At 47.3% G+C, this 23,345-nt stretch overlaps 1 protein-coding gene across 2 annotated transcripts in view; it reads right to left on the bottom strand.

Moving 5' to 3' along the window:
- Nucleotides 1–3,830: 3,830 nt before the first annotated feature.
- Nucleotides 3,831–23,345, bottom strand: part of OLFM1 (olfactomedin 1) — a gene marked incomplete at its 5' end in the record, with an annotated part of 48,588 nt that continues 29,073 nt past the window's right edge. For both annotated transcript variants that reach the window (XM_083375399.1, XM_083375398.1), the window contains 4 exons: nt 3,831–5,470; nt 6,464–6,570; nt 10,573–10,792; nt 14,491–14,646. In XM_083375399.1, coding sequence (XP_083231525.1) covers nt 4,796–5,470; nt 6,464–6,570; nt 10,573–10,792; nt 14,491–14,646 — 1,158 coding nt within the window. In that variant the 3' untranslated portion in view covers nt 3,831–4,795. The remainder of the gene's footprint in view (nt 5,471–6,463; nt 6,571–10,572; nt 10,793–14,490; nt 14,647–23,345) is intronic.

The raw sequence follows: 23,345 nt of genomic DNA, 5'->3' as shown, positions 1-23,345 counted from the left end.
GCCTGATCTGGTTTTGACAAACCAGTGTTTGTTTCTGGTTATAACTTGGCTTGCTTCTAGGTGTTTGCAGATCTGTTGCTTGATTATCTTTTCCAGGATCTCCCCAAGTATTGATGTCAGGCTGATTAGTCTGTAGTTCCTTGGATTTCTTTTTTTTAAATTTCCTTTTTTGAAGATGGGAACCACATCAGCTCTTTTCCAGTCCTCTGGTAGTCCCCTGGACCTCCAGAATCTTTGAATGGTTCTGAGATCACATCTGCCAGTTCTTTCAGAAATCTGGGATGCAATCCATCAGGTCTCCGCAATTTGAACTTGCCTAGAGTGGACAGGTGTTCTCTTACCTTTTCCTTGCCTCTTTCAACTTGTATTCTCCGGTCTGTCTTTTACGGTTGTGTTTTTGATAGGTTGGGCTGTATTATCTTTTTGTGTGAAGATAAGATGCAAAGAATGAATTAAGCTTTCTGTCTGCTTTCTGTCTACTGCCTGTTACTTTCTTGTTGTTTCCTTGACTTTTTTCTTGTTTTTTTTATATGTTGAAAAAAAATTATTTTTATCGCAACTCTTACTTCATTTGGAGCCTTAGCTTTCCTGACTTCATCTTTGCAAGTTCGAGCTATTCTTGCCCGAGTGATGTGTCCCTCTTTTTGTCCTTATCTTAGAAGAGATTTTTTGAATCTTAATTTTTTTTATCTTAGAAGACATTTCCCTTTTTATAATAATAATAAGTTGGAAGGGACCTTGGAGGTCATCTAGTCCAACCCCCTGCTCAGGCAGGAAACCCTATACCATTTCAGACCAAGGGCTGTCCAGTCTCTTCTTAAAAACTTTCAGTGTTTGAGCATTCACCACCTCTGGAGGCAGGTTGTTCCACTGGTTGATTGTTCTAACTGTCAGGAAGTTTCTCCTTAGTTCTAGGTTGCTTCTCTCCTTGACTAGTTTCCATCCGTTGCTTCTTGTCCTGCTTTCAGGTGCTTTGGAGAATAGCTTGACTCCCTCTTCTTTGGGGCAGCCCCTGAGATACTGGAACACTGCTATCATGTCACCCCTCATTCATTAAACTAGACATACCCAATTCCAGCAGCCGTTCCTTATATGTTTTAGCCTCCAGACCTCTAATCATCTTTGTTGCTCTTCTCTGCATTCTTTCTAGAGTCTCAACATCTTTTCTACATCGTGGTGACCAAAACTGGATGCAGTATTCCAAGTGTGGCCTTACCAAGGCCTTGTGGTATTGGTATTTTTTGTATTTATCTTGGAAGAGAATGTCTGTAGTTCAGAGTGGGACTGTAGAGTCCTTGATGCTCTCTGAGTTTGCAGATGTCCTGCTTGCCTCTTCTGCAGGGAGGGCAAACAGGCTCACCGCTGCCATGACAGCCTCTTGTTGAGAGGAGGGGAGGGGTGGGACATCTGGAGAAGAGCAGCTTCAGGGGTCAACTCTAGCCAGGACAGGAGCCAACTCCCTCTGAGATCTGGCTGCTCACGGACCTAATCTGGACTCCTGCAACTTCCCCAGTCTCAAAACTGTGCAATCTGAAGCCCCCTAGCCCACCCAGTGTTCATTGGAGGAACCAGCGAGTATCACCAGCTGGAAGCCATTAAGACTCTCTGCTTAAAGGCAGTGACACCGCTTCTCCTTCAACAGGATCACCAAAAAGATGTTGAGAGTTTGGAAAAAAAATTCAGAGAAGAGCAACTAAGATGATCAAAGGCCTGGAGAGTAAAACATACGAGGACCTGGGCTTGGCTAGTCTAAAGAAAATAAGAAATAGGGGCAAGCATGATAGCAGTGTTCCAGTATTTGAGGGGTTGCCACAAAGAAGAGGGGGGCCAGGTTGTTCACCAAAGCACCAGAGGGCAGGACAAGAAACAATGGCTGGAAACTGATCAAAGAGAGAAGCAACCTGGAATTAAGGAGAAACTTCCTGACAGTGAGGACAATCAACCAGTAGAACAGCTTGCCACCGGAAATCGTGGGCGCTCCATCACTGGAGGTTTTAAAGAAGAGACTGGACAGTCACTTGTCTGAGATGGTCTAGGTTCTCCTGCTTGAGCAGGGGGCTGGACTAGAAGACCTCCAGGGTCCCTTCCAGCTCTATTCTATTCTTAATGAATGGTATCATTCAGGGTTTTTCCTTTTGCCACTAAACTCTTTCAAAAGAGAAAAGGCAGCCTTTTCATGTGTCAGTCATGACGTGGTTTGGCTTTGGGGCATGGTCTGAGGGTGATGATATGACGGCTCCTTCCAACGCGATCTGAAAACGCATTTGTTTGAACAAGCCGGCTTGGCCTGATGGGGGGTGGTTGGGTTTTTTATTGTTCTTAATATTTGTATTTATTGTTTTTTACCTCGGGCATTATGTTTAATTCCTTTTAACTTTTGTATTTTTTTTGTATTTTATACATCTGCCCTGTTCACCGCCCTGAGTCCTTCGGGAGAAGGGCGGTATATAAATAAAATTAATAATAATAATAATAATAATAATAATAATAATAATAATAATAATAACTCACTGCCCACTGTCAGGAGTTCACTCACTGACCAGCTCAAGGTTGACACAGCCATCCATCCTTCTGAGGTCAGTAAAATGAGGACCCAAATTGTTGGGGGGGGGCAACATGCTGACTATCCAAACCGCTCAGAGAGGGCTGTAAAGCAGTGTGAAGCGGTATATAAGTCTAATTGCTAAGTGCCAGTGCTATTGTTACACAAACAACATCTTTTACCCACCTTTAAAAACCCACCTTGTTTTTTTGAACTGTGGCAGTTGGATTAACAGAAACTATAAACAGTTAAGCCAAAAAAGTGCTTAAGGGATCCATTGTCAGAACCCAGTTATTGGGTGGGGTGTGTTTCTTTATTCTGTCTTCCTGCTGGTTTTGCCATATTCCTGGGGCAAGGGGGGGGAGAAGAGATGGGTGCTACAATGTATCTACTCCATTTTGCTATAGCTGCTACAATGTATCTTCTCCTCTTCCCCCTACCTGCCTGTTCTTTGATCTATTTCCCCTTGCTGCCAGCCTGGGCTGAGCATGGAATGTGTCTCCGGCCATCTGCCTTATCTCTAACTGCGGAAGAACGGGCGCGAAGACCAGACAGCCTAACAACCTCGGGAATGGCCTCTTATCAACCCCATTCCCACAGCAGGTTCACACCTGCAGCCCGGCCCGTTTGAACTGACCGGATGGACGATTGGGGTGGGGTTTGCCAGATGCTCCTTTAACCCATTAACTTGTCCGGGAATCCCTCAGATCCTGCCTTCTATGCCTGCTACCAACTTCTCCTAATAAAAGTTCCTTTTGGAATGAAGCTGTTCCAGGAGTTCTGCTTTCTTGGGAAGAGCGACTTGAGGCAGATCCTTACATCCATTTAGTTACTCCTTTTTAAGAAAACTCTTGTCATTTACAACAAGCTTTGGTGACCAAGGTGCCACCAAAGGGGCAAAAACATCAGCAGCTGGGCTGGCCTGCTCCGAGTTGGCTGAAATGTTAGCAACAGGGCTGGGATTTCACAGCTGGCCTCATATCCCTTCAGGAAGATTTTTCACTTTTTTCGAGCTAAGATTAGACTGGAGTCTTCTTATCTCAGAGCAAATCATATTATTTATTATTTTGTAACATTTCAAAGGGCACTGCAATTGGAAAGAGGCGGTATAGAAAAGACACAGTATATTCAGTCATCTGCAATGCAAAGGGATCAAAGAAAGGCCACTGTACAAAAAACAAAACAAAACATACAGATTGTGCCCATATTGTTTACATGTTATATACAGAGAAAGTTCAAATATTTGTAGAATTCGGAGGAAAGTAAAAGCTGATCCACTTGTGAAATTTTTCTTGCTTCTGAACGTCCTTCTAGACATTAGTTGCTTATCTATGACATAAACACAGTACTTTTTTTAAGATATGAAACTTTCATTTATTAATTCAAATGACTTTGTTTGCATTTACAACATTCATTGCATAAACTTGGACATATAAAGTTTTCCACCTCTGGTTAATAACAGACATTTAGGGTACAAGTTATTGGTTGGATACATGTTCAAACAAATATTTGGGTACAACATCTTGTCAATGGTACATAACTTTTTTTTCTTTTTGTATTTTATAGCTACTAAAGACACAGTTCCATTAGCTACTTTGGGTCTCAGAACAGTTTGTCTAAAGGGGACATAAAGCACAGAAAGAGAGAGAGAGAGAGATGAGTTGCTAGCTGCAATGGCTAAACAATCTTTACACACAACCCTCATTTCATTTAAAAAAAAATCAAACTGCTAGTATGAATCAACTGTATGCTGTCAAACCACCCAGACATTCATTGACGCTCTCTGTGATGTAGGGAGGTGTCCATGCAACACACCAAGAAAACAAAGGCAAAAGAAAGAGGGGGGACAAGAAAACCATGTAACCCCTAATGAATGTCCAACAGTCATCGCCTTTCATTGTACTTTGTAACTACAGCTCTGCTATTGGAACATAAATGGTGGGGGGGGGGACATCCACCCTGGCCCCACCCTGAAAAAGTGGCTGGAAAGTATTTTTCAAGTGCAGTTCCAGCTGCAAATGAGTAGCGTTTCTTCCATGTTGTTGGTAATAGTAGTTTGACATTTGAGAGGTAAGTTCTGGTCTTGCAGTTTTCACTAAGGTATAATCCTCTCTGAGTACAGTTTGGCAGCTGCTCCATTTGAAACTTCCCTTCTGATATTTTAAAATACGTGTCCCTGACACCTTCGGCTCTCTGGTTGCTGTGTGTGGGTGTGTGAAGCCTTCAGTCCCATCTCTGCGCCACAAAAAGCGACTATAACTCGTCAGACCTGATGACGTGGAAAAGGGTGACGTTGTAAAGGATCTGGTGGCCGTTGTTCCAGGCGTAGAGAGCTCTATCCTTAGGGTTGTAGTCCAGCATAGAAATGTGCGAGTACTTGTTTAGGAATGGGATGTCTATGTATTCGTAAGTGGAGCTGTTGGTCTGGTAGGCATAGGTCACCTTGGTCCCTCCCGAGTAGCCATTGGTGACATACAAAGTGCCACAGATGATGAATCCCTCACCAGCACTACGCTTGGGGTAACTGGTGTTCCAGGTCTGGAGGCTCTGCAAGGTGTTGGGGTCCAGCTTGCTGATGACAATGTTCCCTGCGTTTTGGTTGGTGGCGTAGACGGCCCAGAGCCCATTCTCGTCCACCATGAGGTCAATGTCTGAATGGCCACCCCAGGCGTAATGATAGACGTTATTGTAGCCTGCATAATCCAGGCTGCGGGTTTTAAGGATGGTCTCCGTTTTCAAGTCAAATCTGATGATGATGTGGCTTTGGTATTTGTTGAAATAAATCGAGCCATTGTAGACCACTTGGCCGGTGCCAGACCACGGGTGTGGAAGGCGGTGGGAGGTGAAGTTATCCGTGTTCATAAAGTCAGACATGGATTTGTATTCACGGACAAATCGGTTGTTGTGATAGCTGTCCATGTACCAGACCTGGGAAGAGCAGCAGAACACAGAGAAGCAAAGAGCATTAAAAATGGACCCGCCTAATGGTTCTCCTGTCAGAGGTCAGTAGCCCTCCAACTGTGGGACTACAATTCCCATCTGCTTCAGTCTCCATGTCCAACAACAATGCTGGTTGTGAAGGTGAGATCTGTCATCCTACACACACAGATTGTCCCCATGAATAAATACAGGCCTCACATGTAGTATTTTGAAAGACTAACTGAGACACATCACATTGTACGGCAGCTTTAACCATGTCAACAAGCTCTGTTTCTTTCAAAGTTACCCATACTTTTCTGTGAAGAACACAGGTCAAGCTTTCCTGGTCCTTCACACAGACACCCATGGACACCACCCTTCTTCCCTCTTCATGGAGATCCACCATGGGATGGACCTCTGGTGTTCTGCAAAATCCTTGGCTCTCTCTGTGGCTCCGCAAAGCACCCACCATCCTCCCGAATGAGCAGAGCCGGTCCGGTTTCCCAGTAATTCTTCTCCATGAGGCGATTCTGTTATGCATCAGCACTCACGGAGACAATTAAACCTTCCTCAGTGAGAGGAGAGGGCTTGGGTACAGAGCTTAACAGAGACTTGCCGAGTCCTGCTGGCTTCACTTGGTCTTTTGTCCCTTTCTCTCCCACCCCCTGAGATGTGCCAGGAAAAGATAAACCAGGACTAGCTGGTAACAGGCAGAAAAATAAGGTCCCACCCTGGAGACAAGCATTGTGGCTGCCAAGCCCATCGCCTGGACGGTGCCTCCGGCGAGGGACGACAAGGCAGGCCCTCCTGGCCCTGAACCCTCAGAAGGCTGGCCGCTGGCCTGTCCTGCAAGCCGAGGTGGGTCAGCGTGAGTGACCAAGAGAGCCGAGGATTCCCGGTGGGGTTTGGACAACGCATCTCCTCTTCTTGGGACAATATTCTTGTCACAGCCCGACTGCCCTGTTCACAGCTTCAAAGGCAGGGATAAGGAAGCGGTCCTACCTTGTTTTCACCCTCGGGAGCCAAGGGGTCCGTCATCCAGGAGCCGAACCGTGAGCCAGAGGTCTTGACGGTGATGGGGTCGCTTATTGCAGTCAACTTGCCACACGCTGCAAGATAGTTGAACACAACAATAGTAAGCAAGTCCTGCGATTCCCTCCCCAGCCTAGCCTACCTTTCACCAAGGTCCGCATCGTTCTGTGTCAAAATGTGCTTTGCTTTTTTTTTTTTGGTCCCGGGAAAAAGCTTCCGTTTCTTTGTAAATCGTATTTACGAGGCTTTCACATTTCTTTGGATGGTAGTTTTGAGTTCGGAGTTCTATTCGCCAGCCAGAGAAAGTGGCTGAGATACCAGAAGAAGTGAATGGGGGGGGGGGTTGGGGGGGAAAGGGGACGTTGTAGGGTGTGTTGCAGGGTGTGTTGGCAAGGAGCTCTGGGTGTGCACAGAGGGCCCATTGAAAGAGGAAATGGTTGCATCCTCATGTAGGGGAGAAACAAAACGTAACAGCTGCTGCTCACCGTGGAACAGGGCCGAATCTATACAGAATAACAGAGCTAAAAGGGACCTTGGAGGTCTTCTAGTCCCCTGCTCAAGCAGGGGACCCTATACAATTTGAGGCAAGTGGCTGTCCAGTCTCATCGCTCTGTCCAGTGATGGAGCACCCACAACTTCTGAAGGCAACGTCTGTTCCACGGGTTGATTGTCCTCCCTGTTAGGAAGTTTCTCCTTAATTCTGGTTTGCTTCTCTCCTTGATTAGTTTCCATCCGTTGCTTCTTGTCCTGCCCTCTGCTGCTTTGGAAAGTAAGTTGATCCCTCTCTTCCTTATGGCAGCCCCTCAAATATTGGAACCCATGTTGAAACGTACAGGTAGTCCTAGATTTACAACAGTTCATTTAGGTCTCTGCCCATCTCTGGTTTTCTTGGCTGCCATTGCTTTCTGCTCAGAAAAAGCCCGTGGGGAGGAGTCCTTCTGGCTGCCTTGCCTGGGATTGAACAGTCACTTGGGAAGCGAGGAGGCTGCAGGTGGCTGGAGAGGAGCGAGGTGCAACAAAAGACCAGACCTGCCTTTGGTGCCTCCTTCGAAAGAGGTGCAAGACCTCCACGCTCCACAAAAGACATCCTTGCCCAAAGTGTATTCTTCACGAGAGATTATCATCGGCAAATGCTAGAGATGGAAAAGCCGTCTAGTCCAGGGGTAGGCAACCTTGGCTCTTTTATGACTCATGGACTTCAACTCCCAGAATTCCTGAGCCAGCCAGGAGTTGAAGTCCATGAGTCATAAAAGAGCCAAAGTTGCCTACCCCTGGTCTAGTCTGAGACAAGACCGCCCAGCATCTCTCGTGAAAGGGAACTCTCCCATTTCTTGAGAGCAAGTTCTTCACTTCAAACATAGGCAGAACTCATATAACTCAACGGAAGCTACCAGCTCTCAAGGAACTCCCTCTAATGATGGGAGAGCGTTCCGGCTCATGCACAGAGAGTGATGCTTTGACACACCTGTTTTGGGAGATCCAGGAACATCACCCCCATCCACAGTAAAGAGCAGAAAGCTGAATTTATTAGTGTATTTGGTTTTAGGATTTTGATAGCTGAATTCAGCTTTGCCGCAACTAAAGCTATATAATATAATGCCCAATACACAAGGATGTAGGCATCCGTCAGGCATCTAATTACAATTCGCTAAAAGCTACCGCATCAAGACGTTATATGATCTCTGCTTTCTCCATCCTCCTATCTTGTGTGTTTTAGGAACTTCTCCTTCAAGAAGCAGTAATTATATCTTCCTTGGACCTCAAATAAGCTGACAAAAGATCTACCATGGCTTGAGAAAAATTGGCTCCACCTATTATGGATTGCTGTTAGAATAACAGTCCAAGGAGGAATGTTATCAGTGGGAATAGGCAGGTGAGCGTTGGCACATAATAAGCTGCCATTCGTGGACCGCTTTAGGGAGTCTTGCACACTTCTTTCTTTTAGCCTGTGAGATGTAAAATTCGTCGAGCCAGATCTTCTCTTTGAGCAAGGAGCTGGACGAGAAGACCTCCAGGTCCCTTCCAGCTCTGATAGGCTATGATTCTATGACTCATTTCTGGGATATACAGTCTTGAAAAGGCAGTGAATCGGCAGCCCTCTGGAGCCAACCCAGGGGTTAGGTTAAGAGATAATATTCCCTTCTCTGGTGTTAGCAAGATCAATAAAATTTGTGGAATCCTGGTCTGATTTTTTAACCTTATCTTTAACAAGCAAGCGATGTACTACTAAAACTCTTGTGCCTGTAACCTTTAAATAGATGAACAAAAAACAAAAAAAAGGGGGGGGGATAACTTTTTGAACCAAAGTTATCTCAAACAGGCTAACTTACAGAATGGATCCAAAATCTGAGAGCCATGACTTATGTGGAATAGAAATTTGGCAAATGTTACAAAACTCTTATGAACTGTAAATGGTTGTAATTTTAGCGTAAAGCATTTTACGACATAACGCGGAATGTCCTAAACTGCTTCCTGTGGTCGGCTCCCGCTGTTTGTCTGTGCTATTAAGTTCAACGTGGGCGCTTTCAAGGCAGATGCAACTCTGAAGAACATTAGGAGCTCTGTCATGGTTGAAGGCAAGGAGAAATTTGGTAAGGGAATCTCTCTGAAACAATGACCCAAGGAGTCGGGGGCTGGCGAGTGGACCACGGACATAAACTGCCTTTCGTAGAGGCTCCCCATCTTCAAGAGAACACCAGAGAGGGAATAGGTCACCTGCCATTCCTACCTACTTACCTGGCATAAACCTTCGCAATGCTTAAGGCTTAGCTCTGATTGAGCTTTGGGGGCCTTCTACCACTACAGGTGCTGCTTCCTGCTTTAGCCCACAATCCCACTGATATCCGGCCATCCCTGACAATCCCATGTAGGAGCTCCACAGGAGATAATTTAGCTCTCTTGGTTTCCAGCAAGAAAGCCTTTGCTCCTCCCCTGATCCGTTTAACGGAACATTTCCTCGACAAGAGATCTGGCTAGTCCTGGCACAGACCCTGCCCCACAACCTGGACATGTTCCCGACTTTCCAAACGGATCCCTGGTTATTGGATCAGGGGCTTTCCGCGTGATGGACTCTCAAGTCACCAGGTGATCCTGGCTCTGGGGTAGTGGGGTCGTGGAACAGCAGAGACCCTGAGGGAGACGGGCAGTAATGGAAATATGAAATATAAATAAATACAGTAAACCAATCACTAAATAGGTCTCCCAGTCACCCAAAAAACTTGGGGATTTTCATCATCCAAGGAGTAGGGGTGGCTTCAGCAGAAAAAAACACCTTGATGCACTTCAGAGGGCCTTCTTGAGGTTGGCAGTCAGGCCTTGGTCTTAAAGATTGGCGTTTATGCTTGTAGCCATCATATCAAGCTTATCTCTGCATTTTTCCCCGTCAGCTGTTTGATATCTCGCTTTTTCTTTTTATTGTTTAGTTGTTAGCTGAAGTTCTACTGGTGTTTTAGAACAGCAGGCTATAAAACCAGGGGTAGTGGCAGTATTTAGACTCTGAGGCTGAGGGGATTTGGAGTCTTGGCTGGTGACAGCTGGACCCTTTCAAGCCAGCTAAAATAGGACAGAGGTGAGCTTGTACAGAGCCCAAGATCTCCTCGGCTGTTTCAAGAAATGTTCAGGAAAGGTTTTTCTACACCCGCTTTTGGTCAGCAGTTTCTCATCCCCCCCCCTCCCTTCCCCATGCACATTGAAGAGTCCTGCCACAATGGTCCTTCTGGAAAGCCCGTAGGTTGGCCTGGGGTGGCAGAATGGCCCTGAATCATCCATCCATCCATCCATCCATCCATCCATCCATCCATCCATCCATCCTCTCTGAGGTGGGCAAGCCTCCTGGCATGCCCAAGTGTCTCCCTTGACCTCAACCCGAGAGCCACAAGGGCACCTTCCTCTGGCCCTGGGTGGCACTTGCAGTGGGACCCTCTGCCCGGGGCTGAACTCTGCTGTGGCAGTTCGGGGGGCGGGGGAGGGAAAGGGAGGGGGCGGTTCCTGCATCTCTGGCCAGCCTGGGTGTCCGGTGGGAGCAGAACAGACCAGAGGGTGAGGACGCCCTGCCTCTCAGGGGCCGATGCATCTCCTACCTAATTTCTGCATGCATGCCCGTAGCCTCTCTTCAAGATTGGACACTCTGCTCTGAAGCTCTTCGTAGTCAAAGGCGCCAATCTCCTCCTGGAGTTCGTTTAGAACTGACGTCAGGTTCTGCACCTCTTCCTTAAACTGCAAAACCAATTTGGCATCGGCTTTGTATTCCTCCAAGACTGGGATCAAGGGCCTAAGCTCCTCCATTTTCGCTTTTATCGCCTGCAAGGTTAAAATAAGCTTGGTTTCAGTGCTCTGTGCGCAAGATTTTCCCCACCACCACCCTTCTCTCTCTCTCTCTCCCTGCGCTGGGCCGCCGCTGCGCCGTTCGGGGTGCACAAGGACCGCCATGATTAGTATTATTAATGCTTGTGTGGAGCGTGGAAACTCAAATGGGAGAAATATAAATATAAATATAGATATAGATATATATACGTATGCATATATTAAACAGTCTGCAAAACACCATCTTATTTGGGAAAAAAGGCCTTTATTTTTATTTTTTTCTGTTTTTAGAATGCAACATCTTAAGGTTACATGCTTCGGTCACATACACAAATTCTTTTTTTTTCTTTTCCATAAAAGAATGATGAGGATGAGGGTGAGGATGAGGATAATAATAATAATAATAAGCAACGCATTGACAAGGAAGTTCCAAAACTAGTGATGAAATGTAATTTCTACAAATTCCATGCAAAAGACAAGCTTTCAGCTGTGTGGTTCTGGTAAGGGTGGAAATTGGAAAGAAAAATAAACAAGGATCGGAGAACTCAAAAAGAAGAAAGAAAGAAAGACCAACTCAAAGGGTGGCGGGGAATAGCTCCCTGCCCTCTCTCTGTGTGTGTTTTTCATGGTTACATGTGGGGGGGGTGGACACCTTCTTCAGCCAGTGCGACATTGTAAAAATTTCTTTTAAGTTAGCCCTGCAAGCAAGAAGACGAAACGCTCAAGTCCCAGAGGCTTACTCAGAAGTCAACACAGTTTGCATCCCAGCCGTGGCCCTGCTGGCACCCTCCCCCAGAGACCTCCTGTCCATGGCAGGGCACCACTAAGCAGCGACTCACGGGTGGGGTGGGGGGGTCGTAGGAGCTTCTGGCCAGCTCCCCCCACTCTCCCAGCTGCCTCCCTCGACATCTGCCACCTTGCCCTTCGCCCAAGCCCTCCCCAGCCCCCCATTGCCAGGAGGCCCTCTGCCCTTGCTGACCGCATGGTGGTCCTGCAATGGAAAGGGGGGGGAAGCCCCCCTTCCCTAAGCAAGCTGGCACAGCTCCAGACCCCGGGGGGGGGCAACATTCTGTGCTCCCCGGCTCTCTGCTTTGGGTCTTTTGTAGGCTGGGAGCCCTACTGGAAGGTTTGCCTGCAGGCCTTGGTCTCATTTTTTTCCTTAAGAGGAAGGCATCCCCCCTCCCCCTTGAGTAACTATTAGGGTCCCCCCTGTGAGACACAAAGGATTCTGGGAGAGGTGGCAATGGGGGGGGTTCCTCATGTTTGTCTATGGTAGCCAAGAATGAAAGGGCGCCCTGTTTCATCTAGCAAGTCATTCAAAGGCAGGCGCTTCAGCGAGACATCTCTCGCTTGGGGAAAGGGAGAGAAAGCCGACACAAGTTTAACGGTGTTGGGCCTTACGAGCTTGGCATGACGTGTTCTGGGAAAACCTTTTGCTATTCCTTGGATTCTTCACTTCATTCGCAGTCTCTCTCTCTCTCTCCTTCCCTTCCCTTCCTTCTCCAGCCCACTGAAGGCCTCCGAAAGAAAGTCGGCCTCCTCAGAAGCCAAGCCACCGTCACTGCCAAGGACTTCTCTGCTGTGGAGGAGGAGAACTCTTTTCCCTGGAGAGTCACAGAGCATGGAGCTGGAAAGGACCTCTTACCCATGATGGAGCTACTGCCATCAACCTGCCTAGAAACAATTTGTGAAGGGTTCTGGAAGGCCTTCTCCCCCAAGTCTACTTCATTTTGTTTGCAGTGCGTCCTGCCTTTCCCATAAAGCCACTCACTCGGCTGAGAGTGTGCAGGACAAAAGGGTCCCTTTGGGCCCACGGAAGCCCCCACCCCCCCCTTTAGGGGATTTTTCTCTAGAGCTTTCCCACCAACCCATCTCTGCACTGGGGTCAAGGACAGGTTGGGGTTGAAGCCTGACAACAGTTCCAGGCAGGGTGGATGGACTGAAAGGCACCAGAGCCTGGCCCGCCCTCTCTCAAGGATGCCTGAACTTGGGGCTCTGCTTTCATTGCATTCCATGGGTGGGGGGGGCTCCGAGTGCCGCCGGAAGACTGTCCCAGCACCAGGCAGAAAAACTCATTTGAAAAAACACCAGGGTCAATGCGTTCACACAGCACGTTCATTCGTAGCGGCAATGGCTCAGAAAAACCCTTGGTCAGTGGAAGTGGCCAGTTGGAGGCTTACAGCCATCGGGAGGGGGGGAGATCTTCCCATTTGGCTTCCTACACTGAGCCGGGGGTGGGTTAGACCTCTCAAAGACTCCCTTCCAGCTTGAGGATTCCACGTGCAATATTAAACTCCCAGTTAGATTTCAAAACTTACAAGGGCGTCTTTCATTCATCACATCCATTTTACTGAGCACAAAATCTTATGGACCTTAGCAAGTTCCAGAGATAGTTGTGTGCTTCTGTGGGGATGGAGGGTCAAGATCTATTAAATGGGAACCAGTCCAGTGGAGAGATGAAAGCTTTTGAGCGAATTTTTTTTTAAGATTAAAAAAAAAATAAGGTCATTGGGTAAATGACTATGGAGATTCTCAATCATCATAGTTGTCTCCAAGATGCTTTTTCCAAAAGGCAACTGGAGTTTCTTGGGGTTTTTTTTTTTCTTTTCCTCTTCTTGGATGAGAAGCGAAACATTTTCAAACCAAGGAATTCCAATTGCCCTTTGGAGAAAGTTCCTTTCAGGCTGAGTTTCTGGTTCTTTTTTTCCTGTGGTATCAACTGCTTCCCTGCTTTAATGGCAGCCAAAGGAGTGGATTTTAGTAGGAAAAGTAGTTTTAAAATGCTGATAAAAAGAAAACGTTGCAGCCCAACAATTTGACACTCGGATTTTAAAAGTCTTTAAGTTCACCCCAAGTTTAGGGCTTCCAGGATGCCTTAAGCCAGGGGTAGGCAACCTTGGCTCTTTTATGACTTGTGGACTTCAACTCCCAGAATTCCTCAGCCAGCCACGCTGAGGGGAAAGGGAGAGGTTTCCAAACTGAGCCATGCTGGCTGAGGAATTCTGGGAGCTGAAGTCCACGTGTCATAAAAGATCCAAGGTTGCCTGCCCCTGGCCTAGGCTGCTTTATGACTTGTGGACTTCAACTCCCAGAATTCCTCAGCCAGCCACGCTGAGGGGAAAGGGAGAGGTTTCCAAGCTGAGCCATGTTGGCTCAGGAATTCTGGGAGCTGAAGTCCACGTGTCATAAAAGATCCAAGGTTGCCTGCCCCTGGCCTAGGCCGCTTTATGACTTGTGGACTTCAACTCCCAGAATTCCTGAGCCAGCCACGCTGAGGGGAAAGGGACAGGTTTCCAAGCTGAGCCATGCTGGCTCAGGAATTCTGGGAGTTGAAGTCCACAAGTCATAAAGGGGCCATAGTTCCCCCATGCTGGCTGAGGAATTCTGGGAGTTGAAGTCCACGAGTCATAAAAGAGCCAAGGTTGCCTATCCCTGGCTTAATCAAAGGAAATGGAGGTTTCCTGGAAACTCTCAGGGATTGCAGCGGAAACCAAGGCTGCACAAAGTTCCTTTTCGTTCTGCCTCGGTGCTGAGCTTCAGCCACCATTGTTGTGAGCAAGGGCAGTCCTGCAATGGGAGGGGAACCCAACCTTTGGGAAAACGGTGTCTAAGAGGCCCTCAGCCTTCTCCTCTCTGGAAAAAATATCTGCCAACAAAGCACTTCTTTCCCTCCCCAGCCCAAGTGGTCCACTTACCTTAAACTGTCTGGCCAGGTGTTGCTTGTGACTTTCTTCCACTTGCTTGAACTTGGATTCCAGGCCTCTCATTTGATTTTCCATCTTCTCAACATACTGAAGATCCCGTTGAGTTCGCCTGTCCAAGACTTCTATTGACTGGGACATGTTCTGTACCTGTGGAGCAATCGGGTGTGAGGGAGGGGGGGAAACCAAGAGAGACGGTGTCACTAAAGTAAGAAAGACATAAAGGGGAGACTCGACAAAATCTCTTTGCCATGATCAAGAGAAGGAAGACCAGAAATAACAGACACAAGTTTTGTTGTTGTTAGCTGCGAAGTCGTGTCCAACCCATTGGAACCGCATGGACAACACTCCTCCAGGCCTTCCTGTCCTCTACCATCTTCTGGAGTCCATTTAAGCTCAAGACACAAGTTACAGCTACCGAGATTTCATTTCAATTTAAGGAAGAGTTGACTGAAAATAACAATTGTCCAATAGCGGAACTAGAGAGGTTGCGGATTCTCCAACTCTGGAAGTTTTTATGAAATTGGTAATAGCTCAACTGATTTTCCTGAACTGATTCTACAGTTCTATGGTAAGAGAACATGTACAATGAAGCGGGTACAAAATGGCTCGAATTTTCCATGACAAGATGGGGAAAAATAGCAACCAGGTTTATAATAATAATAATAATAATAATAATAATAATAATAATAATAATAATAATAATAATAATAATAATAATAATAATAATAATAATAATAATAATAATAAGAAGAAGAAGAAGAAGAAGAAGAAGAAGAAGAAGAAGAAGAAGAAGAAGAAGAAGAAGAAGAAGAAGAAGTAGTTGTTGTTGGAAGGGACCTTGGAGGTCATCTAGTCCAACCCCTATACCATTTCGGACAAATGCCTCTCCAGTCTCTTCTTAAAAACTTGTAGTTCAGTAAACTCAAAAGGCTGCAGTTCTGTCCTCCTTGGACAAAATTTGTAAGTCACGTGATACTTGCTGAGTAGAAATACAGTAAAGCCTTCACTTGGACAGAAGGACAAATGTGGATTAAATGACAAATGAGATTTTGTGTGTAACACTGCTGGGTAAAGTCTCCCACTGCTTGAAGTGACACAACAGGTCAGCCAACTGAGCTGAAATTGAGGGTTTTACTCTTACTGTTAATGCAGCCAAAGAAAGCAAGGCGGTCAGATGGAGGTAAGGTTCTTGTGGTAAGTTATTTTATTTTATTATTATAATATTTGTGTGTGTTTGTATAATCAAAGAATGCTACGATTTATAGGTGGGATGCTGGAATTTATTCATTCGCTATCGATCTGATTTATATGCTATCTAATCCAGAAGTATCTTAGCCTGGCGTTTTATAAAACGTAAAAACATATTACGTAAACTACACTGAAAATAAACCAGCAACGAACAAGAAAAAAAACACACCAAGATTCCACTCCAGGGGAATTTAAGTAGAATTGAACAAGACTCTGCTTTCAGCTTCTACCTTGTCCTGGACACAGGTCTGCTGGAAAAGCCAGAGTTTAAAAGCTTTCTAGAAAGACCACAAGGTGAGCGTGAGCTGTATGGACGAGAGAGGAGGAATCTGCTACTCAAAAGAGTAGCAACACACCTCTCAGATCACATGAGGTGGCACAGTTTGATTGATGGCCCTGAAATATGCCAACGCGCTAGAGCTTAGAGAAGCTAGGATCAACTGCGTAAGCCTAAACCGTCTCTCAGGTTGCTGACTACGGTTGGCGTGTGTAGGTTTTGCTGCCAACATGCCAGTCCACCCACCACCCACCCCTCTATCAACTGCTTCATTTGCAGCAATTGGCAAGAAGAAGGCAGGCTGCTGTCGGCCAAGATCTTCCCAAGATTGCTGCAGGATCCTGGTCAAAGGAGGAGGTGTGCTGGTGTGTGAGCCACGTGTGGAAGAGTCAGCAAAGACAAAAAACCTGGAAAGGGGGTAACTGTCCTGAGCACCCCCCTTCCTGCTTGCCCAATTTCCGGCCAGCCATAAGCAGCAGCAGCAGTTGTGAAAGGATGGCTGGTTTGTGCTCAGAAGATCAAAGAGGTCCATTGGCATCTATCTAGGATTTCCCCAGCCAGCGAGGCAGGAGAGGGTTCCTTGAAGCGAAACAGGCACCCAGGAGTAGTTTTAGCCACCTTGACTTGGATGACCAAGTTTGCAAATGGCCCTAAGTTAACAGGGATAGGATCCACTTTAGAGCAGGGCTTTTCAACCAGTGGTATGGGTAGCACCTGTGGTACGTTGGCACCTGGCAGGTGGTAGGCGACCATCCTAGAAAAGGGGTAGCGGGGGAGGGGAATGGGCTGAACCGGTGGCAGCACCGCACAAGCCTGAGCGAGAGACGGCTGGAGCTGCAGGGCTGTCGGGGCTCGGCGGAAGCGGCAGGATCAGCGCCAGGATCCAGCTGGAGCTCGGCACTAATCCTGGTGCTTCCGTTGAGCCCAGAAGAAGCACCGATCAGCTGGAATGTTGCAGCATCTCCAGGGTCTTGTGATTTACATTCAGATGCTTGGCAACTGATTCATATTTACGACGGTCACAGTGTCCCAGGGTCATGTGAAGTGACCCAAACCTGCTGCAACCACCCAGCAGACAAGGGGGGGGAATAAAAACCAAACACCACCCCACCCCACCCCCACTGCCAATCCTCAACAGAAATGCTCACAACAATGAAAACCTCGGACAGGAGGAAGAGCGCCGCCGGGCAGGCAGGCAGGCAGGCGTCTTGCTCGGCTGTGGCTAGGGGGGGCACTTTTTTCAGTGCCATTGTAACTTCGAACAGTCACGAACTGTCATAAGTCAAGGACTACCTGTACTTCATCACTTTTTTCCTTTTTTGCGTCATCAAGTTTTTGACCTCTTGCTAGGCGACTGGTGGTACTCAGATGTTGCCATATCCTAAAAGTGGTACAATGGGTGAAAAGGTTGAAAAGCCCTGCTTTAGAGGACAGTAGGAAAGTTTGAAATGAGATGGGAGGCGGAAGGGAGGGAGGGAGGGAGGGAGGGAGGGAGGGAGGGAGGGAGGAAGGAAGGAAGGAAGGAAGGAAGGAAGGAAGGAAGGAAGGAAGGAAGGAAGGAAGGAAAGTTCAAAATGGTCTTGACAAGCTGGAACAGGCAGACACCAACAAGAATTTGCCCTAGCACAAGTTTAGGATGGGAAGGAGCCACACTAAGCAGCAGCCTTGGATCACTAGCAAAACATAAGCCAGCCTCCCTCTGTATGAAACCCATTGGGGGAGGGAGGTCACCCTTTGGGGTGCAGAATCTTCTTTATGCTCATGATACCCAGCTTTATATCCCACCCCCGGCTGCCCAGGAGAAGCAGTCCCCGTCTTAAGCCATGTCTGGATACTAGCTGGCTTGGATGGGGCCGAACAGACTTTTGCTCGATCTTCATAGGACTGGGTGGCTGCTTGGAGCCCCAGGTTGGGGAGGCCACCATCTTTGGTCTTGGATGGATCAAGACTGGAGCACAACTTGGGGGTCCTTTTTGACCTACAGCTTCTGTTTGAAGAGGGGGGCAACTGCAACCAGGAGGGTCTTTGCACAGGGTTCATCTTGGGGTGCCAGTTGCATCCCTTCCTGAGGCGGAAAGCGTTGTAGACAGCCACTCATGACCTGGTCCCCTCACCTTTGCATTACTGCAATGTGCTCTACATGGGACTGCCCTTGAAGACCATCCAGAAGCTACAGCTGGTTCAAATCCATCTTTTTAAGGCTCTTAACTATTTTTATGTTTTCTCTAATTATGAATCTTGCAACTGGCTTTGGGTAGCCAATACATTTAAATAGATAAATAAAAAATGACAATGGGATGTTAAAAAAAAGCAAATGCAGCCCTCAGCTGAAGCACAGTATCAAAATCAAGTAAAAGATCTATGTTCAGTATTGGTCAGATCACACCTAGAATATTGTGTCCAGTTCTACATTTTAGGAAAGACATTGGCAAATTGGAGCGTGTCCAGTGAAAAGCAACGATGAGGAGGAGGGGGCTGGAAGAAAAAGTTTAAGAGGAACGATTGGATGGCTTGGGTACATTCGGTCTGGAGAGAAGAAGACTGCAGTGAGACAAGTGTCCAGGGATGGTCGTGTAGAAGATGCGGCAGGATTGTTCAGAAGCATGTTGGAATGGCTTGGGTTGGAGACAAGGAGTCCATCCTAAGGATGAAAGCTGTTCTACAACACTCCCAGGGAGATGATGGAGCCTCCATCACTGGAGGGATTAAGCAGAGGCTGGGTGGCCACCTGTCAGGGGTGTCCTAACGTGGGTGGGGGTCCTGCACGGGGCAAGGACTGGACTAGATGAACTGCAAAGTCCTCCCAAGCCTTAAGTACTGTGACTCAAAAACTGGAGCTGTGTCATTATGCAAACCGGGAACGACTTCCCATCGCCCAGTGCGCTCACACAGAGAAGGCCTCCTCAAGGTACCGTCGGCTAGACAATGTCAGCTGGCGAACCCCAGGGGAAGGGCCTTCTCTGTGGGAGCGCCAGTCCTATGGAATCAGCTCCCCCCTGAGCTTCAGATGACCCAAGATCTCCGGTCCTTTCGCCGCGGCCTCAAAACACTCCTTTTCCACCTGGCTAACCTGGACTGACAGGCATTTTAATTATGTTTACAATTTTTAATTTATTTTTAATTTTTAATTTTAATTTATTGCACAGATGACTTTAATTTTAATTTTATCTTAATTTCTGTTATATGTTATTGTTGTTAGCCGCCCTGAGTCCTTCGGGAGATAGGGCGGGATATAAGTCCCATTAATAAATAAATAAATAAACTACCAAGCTCATTCAAGGATGTAATTAGTGTAAAGGTGCATGTGAAGATGCAAATTCTGGAGCCAGGGGAAGCAGCTGGGGACAGCCGCAGAAAGGTCATCTGCCTGAACTTCTTCCCAGTGGCAAGATGGATAATATTTCTCTTTCAACTATACTAATTATTGATAAATTTGCATCTGGGTCTGCGCATCAGAACATGCAGATCTCTGCAGATCTGCACCTATGGTTGGCTGCCCTTTGTGATGTATCACAAACTTCAGAAAGAGCACTAAAACGTTGCTAAATGCTGCCTTCTTTTCCCTGTTGCTGAATGTACAGCGGCAAACAATCTCCAAAGGCAAACCTTGATTTGCAGAAGATTTTCCAAGGCAGAGTTTGTCTCAAGCACAACTTGCCATGCAGGTAGTCCTCACTTAATGACCGGCAACACCATCATTAAGCAAAGCAGCTGTGAAGCAAAAATCACGTGACTGCCCCGCTTAGCCACAGTAGTTCTGATTGTGGCTGTTAAGCGAATCACCACAATCATTAAATGAGACATCACGCAACCACGATTGCAAGAGCACATAGACTTATACGCCGCTTCACGGTGCTTTACAGCCCTCTCTAAGCAGTTTACAGAGTCAGCCTCTGGCCCCCAACAATCCAGGTCCTCGTTTTACTGACCGTGGAAGGATGGAAGGCTGAGTCAACCGGGAGCTGGTGGCTTGTTGGGCCAGCTTCCCTATTCGCCTGCTGGAAGCCGGGTGGGAAGGTCGCAAATGGGTGGCTGTAAGTGCATAACGGTCGCCAAGCGCCCAATTTGCGATCACGTGACTACAGGGGCACCGCAAGAATTGTAAAGAGTGAGGACTGGTCCCAACTCCCGTTTTTTAGCACGGTCATAACTCTGAACAGTCGCTACGTGAACGGTCATTAAACAAGGACTACCTGTATTGGAATTTGGCACCTATCACGTCTTTCAACCATCTTCATTTTTTAAAAAAATTTCCTCTTCTTTGATGGGAATCCTTTCATGGGTGTCTCAGAATCACAGAGCACTGAAATCTGAGACACAAAAGTGCTGCCTAAACAAGCCTCTTTGTGGGACTGGCTCAAAGGTTCCACAGTCCCAGGTTTGCCCGGAGAATCTCGGCAGGGGCTGAAAATGAAGCCTCGAGTCTTGGTTGCTGGAAGGGAGCGGCTCAGCGCGCAAGACAAAACTCTGCGCTTTCTTAATCCAGCGAGGTTTGGCCTGCCCACGGCCATGGGGGAAAACGCTCCTGCCCAGGAAAGGGTGGCTGATGCCTTGAAAAACTACCACCCCTCCCTTCCTCCTTCCCTTCCATCCTTCTTCCTTTCTTCCTTTCCTTCTTCCCTCCTTCCTTCTCCCTTCCTCCCTCCTTTCTTTCTTCCTCCCTCCTTCCTTTCCTTCCTCCCTCTCCCTTTCCTCCTTCCTTTTCCTCTCTCCCTTCCTTCCTTCTCCTTTGCTTCCTCCCTTCCTTCCCTCCCTCCCTGCTTCCTCCCTCCCTCTTCCTTTTCCTTCCTTTCTCCTTCCCTCTTTCCTTTCCTTCCTTCCCTCCCTCCTTCCTTTCCTCCCTCCTTCCCTCCCTCTCTTCCTTTTCCTTCCTTCCCTTCCCTTCCTTTCTCCTTCCCTCCCTCCCTCTTTCCTTTCTTTCCTTCCTTCCTTCCCTCCCTCCTTCCTTCCCTCCTTCCCTCTTTCCTTTCTTTCCTTCCTTTTCCTTCCTTTCTCCCTCCCTCTCTTTCCTTTCCTTCCTTTCTTTTCTCCCTCCCTCCCTCCTTCCTTTCCTCCCTCCCTCCCTCCCTCTCCCGCCCTGAAAAGCATTTGTGCCTTACGAAGGCTGGCCGTGAAATGCCTTCTAATGGTGCCCTGGCAATCTGAGGCCATTTCCGCACGAGTGATTGATGGCCTCTCCAGCCCTCCGGGAGAGAGAAGGAAGTCGGCCTTCACTCCTCCTCTACGGCTCTGGCTCAGGAAGCCAAGACACCCTCGCTCACTAGTGCGGAAACAGCCAGAACGAGTGAATATTCAGGTGGTCCTCGCTTAAGGACCCTAATTGGACAGGAATTTCTGTCAGTAAGCAATGGGACATTAGCTGTAACATCACACGACCACGCCACGTAGCCATGGCAATTCCAGTACAGGCCCTCCTCGACTTACGTACCACCGCTGACCCCAAACTTTCTGTTGTTAATTGAGACATTTGTTACGTGAGTTTGCCCCACTTTACACCCGTTCTTGCCACAGCTGTTAAGTGAATCACTGCAGTTGCTAAGTCGGTAACCCGGTTATTAGGTGAAGCTTCTTGGATGAGAAGCCAAACATTTTTGAGGGGAACCCCCCCCCCCAAGAAAGTCCCATTGCCTTTTGAAAAAGCCCCTTTGGGACAACCGTGGTGTTGGTTAGTCTTTGCCTTTATCCACCAATTTTTAACAGGGTTAACTGTTGGCTCCTTAAAGAAAATTTATAACTTTTTAAAATTTTTAACTCGGAGTGTTAACTCTTAACTTTTTAAATGTTTATATACTGTTTTATATTTTGATGTTCATCTATCGTACTCTGCCCAGACCTCCTCTTTAAGAGAGGGGTGGTTTAGAAACGTGAAAAATAAATACATAACTAAAATAAGCAAGCAAGTGGATTCCATTTCTCGGCACACAGGTGGCAAAAAAGAGCCTCGTGCGATCTCCAGCAAAAGAAGCCAAGAAGAGGCATGGGGTTGTCTTACAGAACAGCCGAATCGGGGAAGAGCCCGTGATGACGCAGCTCTTGGTTCTGGTGCTCCTGGACCCCTCCTGAGTTATGGCACTTTCCCACCCACCCGACTGACACCCCCCCAAAGGGGCGCCGATGCATTTTCTCTCCGCCTCCTGAATTTTCTGGGACAAAGGAAAAGTCTTGCCTCAAATGACTCCTTGCCTGCCTAGTTCCGCCCTGCTTGGGTATGGCCTCCATCAGAACGGCAGAGGTGAGGACGAGGGCAGGTGGGACTCCAAAGCCCATCAGCAGATGGGACTCCAAGCCCCATCAGTCCATCTGGTATGGCAGGGACCAAAACGAGTTTGAATTTCATTCACACTAAACAGGATTCTCTTCTTTTACACTGCAATTTATGACAACTTTAGCTTATCCATCTTTTAAAAAGCTTAACTTTTGGAAGGGAACAGTCTTCAGTCCTGTCCAAGCCCAAGCAATCTTCTCACCCCTAATATTGCCAATAACAATAACAGAGTCGGAAGGGACCTCGGAGGTCTTCTAGTCCAACCCCCCGCTCAAGCAGGAGGCCCTATGCCATTCCAGGCAAATGGCAGTCCAGTTTCTTCTCCAAGACCTCCAGTGATGGGACACCCACAACTTCTGGAGGCAGGTTGCTCCACTGATTAATTGCGCTCACTGTCAGGAAGTTTCTCCTTATCTCTTGGTTGGATAAATTTCCATCCCTTGCTTCTTGTCCTGCCCTCAGGTCTTCTCCATGAGCGCCCCTCAAATATTGGGAGACTATCATGTCAGCTCTAGTCCTTCTCTTTATTATACCCTACAACTGTTCATCATATGTTTTAGCCTCCGGACTCTAACCATCTTCATTGCTCTTCTCTGCTCTCTTTCTAGGGTCTTAACATCTTATTTTTGTATTGTGGTGACCAAAAGTAAACACGGCATCTCAAGCAGTGTAGAGCAATTCTAATACTTCACATGATCTTTATACTATTCCTCTGGGGGCGGATATGCAGTCTAGGCACCAACTGCTCTAGATCTGGGCATTTCGTTTTTCTTGCCTAAATGTAAAACCTTTCTTCGGTCACCACTGAGCTGCATTTTGTTGGATACTGTCCAAGTCAAGATCCATCTACATCTTGAGTCTATCTTCAAAAGTATTGGCTATTCCCCCCCAGCTTGGTGTTGCCTACAAATTTGATGAGTTTGCCTTCTATCCCCTGATCTAAACTGTTTATCAAGATGTTGAGGAGTACTGGTCCTAAAACAGAATCTGGGGCTACCCCATGCTTCCCTCCATAGAGACGCAGTTCCATTGAGGACTACCCACTGAGTGCAGTTG

The sequence above is a fragment of the Vipera ursinii genome (genome assembly GCF_947247035.1).
Source record: "Vipera ursinii genome assembly, chromosome: 16".
Lineage (NCBI taxonomy): Eukaryota > Metazoa > Chordata > Lepidosauria > Squamata > Viperidae > Vipera > Vipera ursinii.
This window is presented reverse-complemented; position numbering and strand designations above follow the sequence as displayed.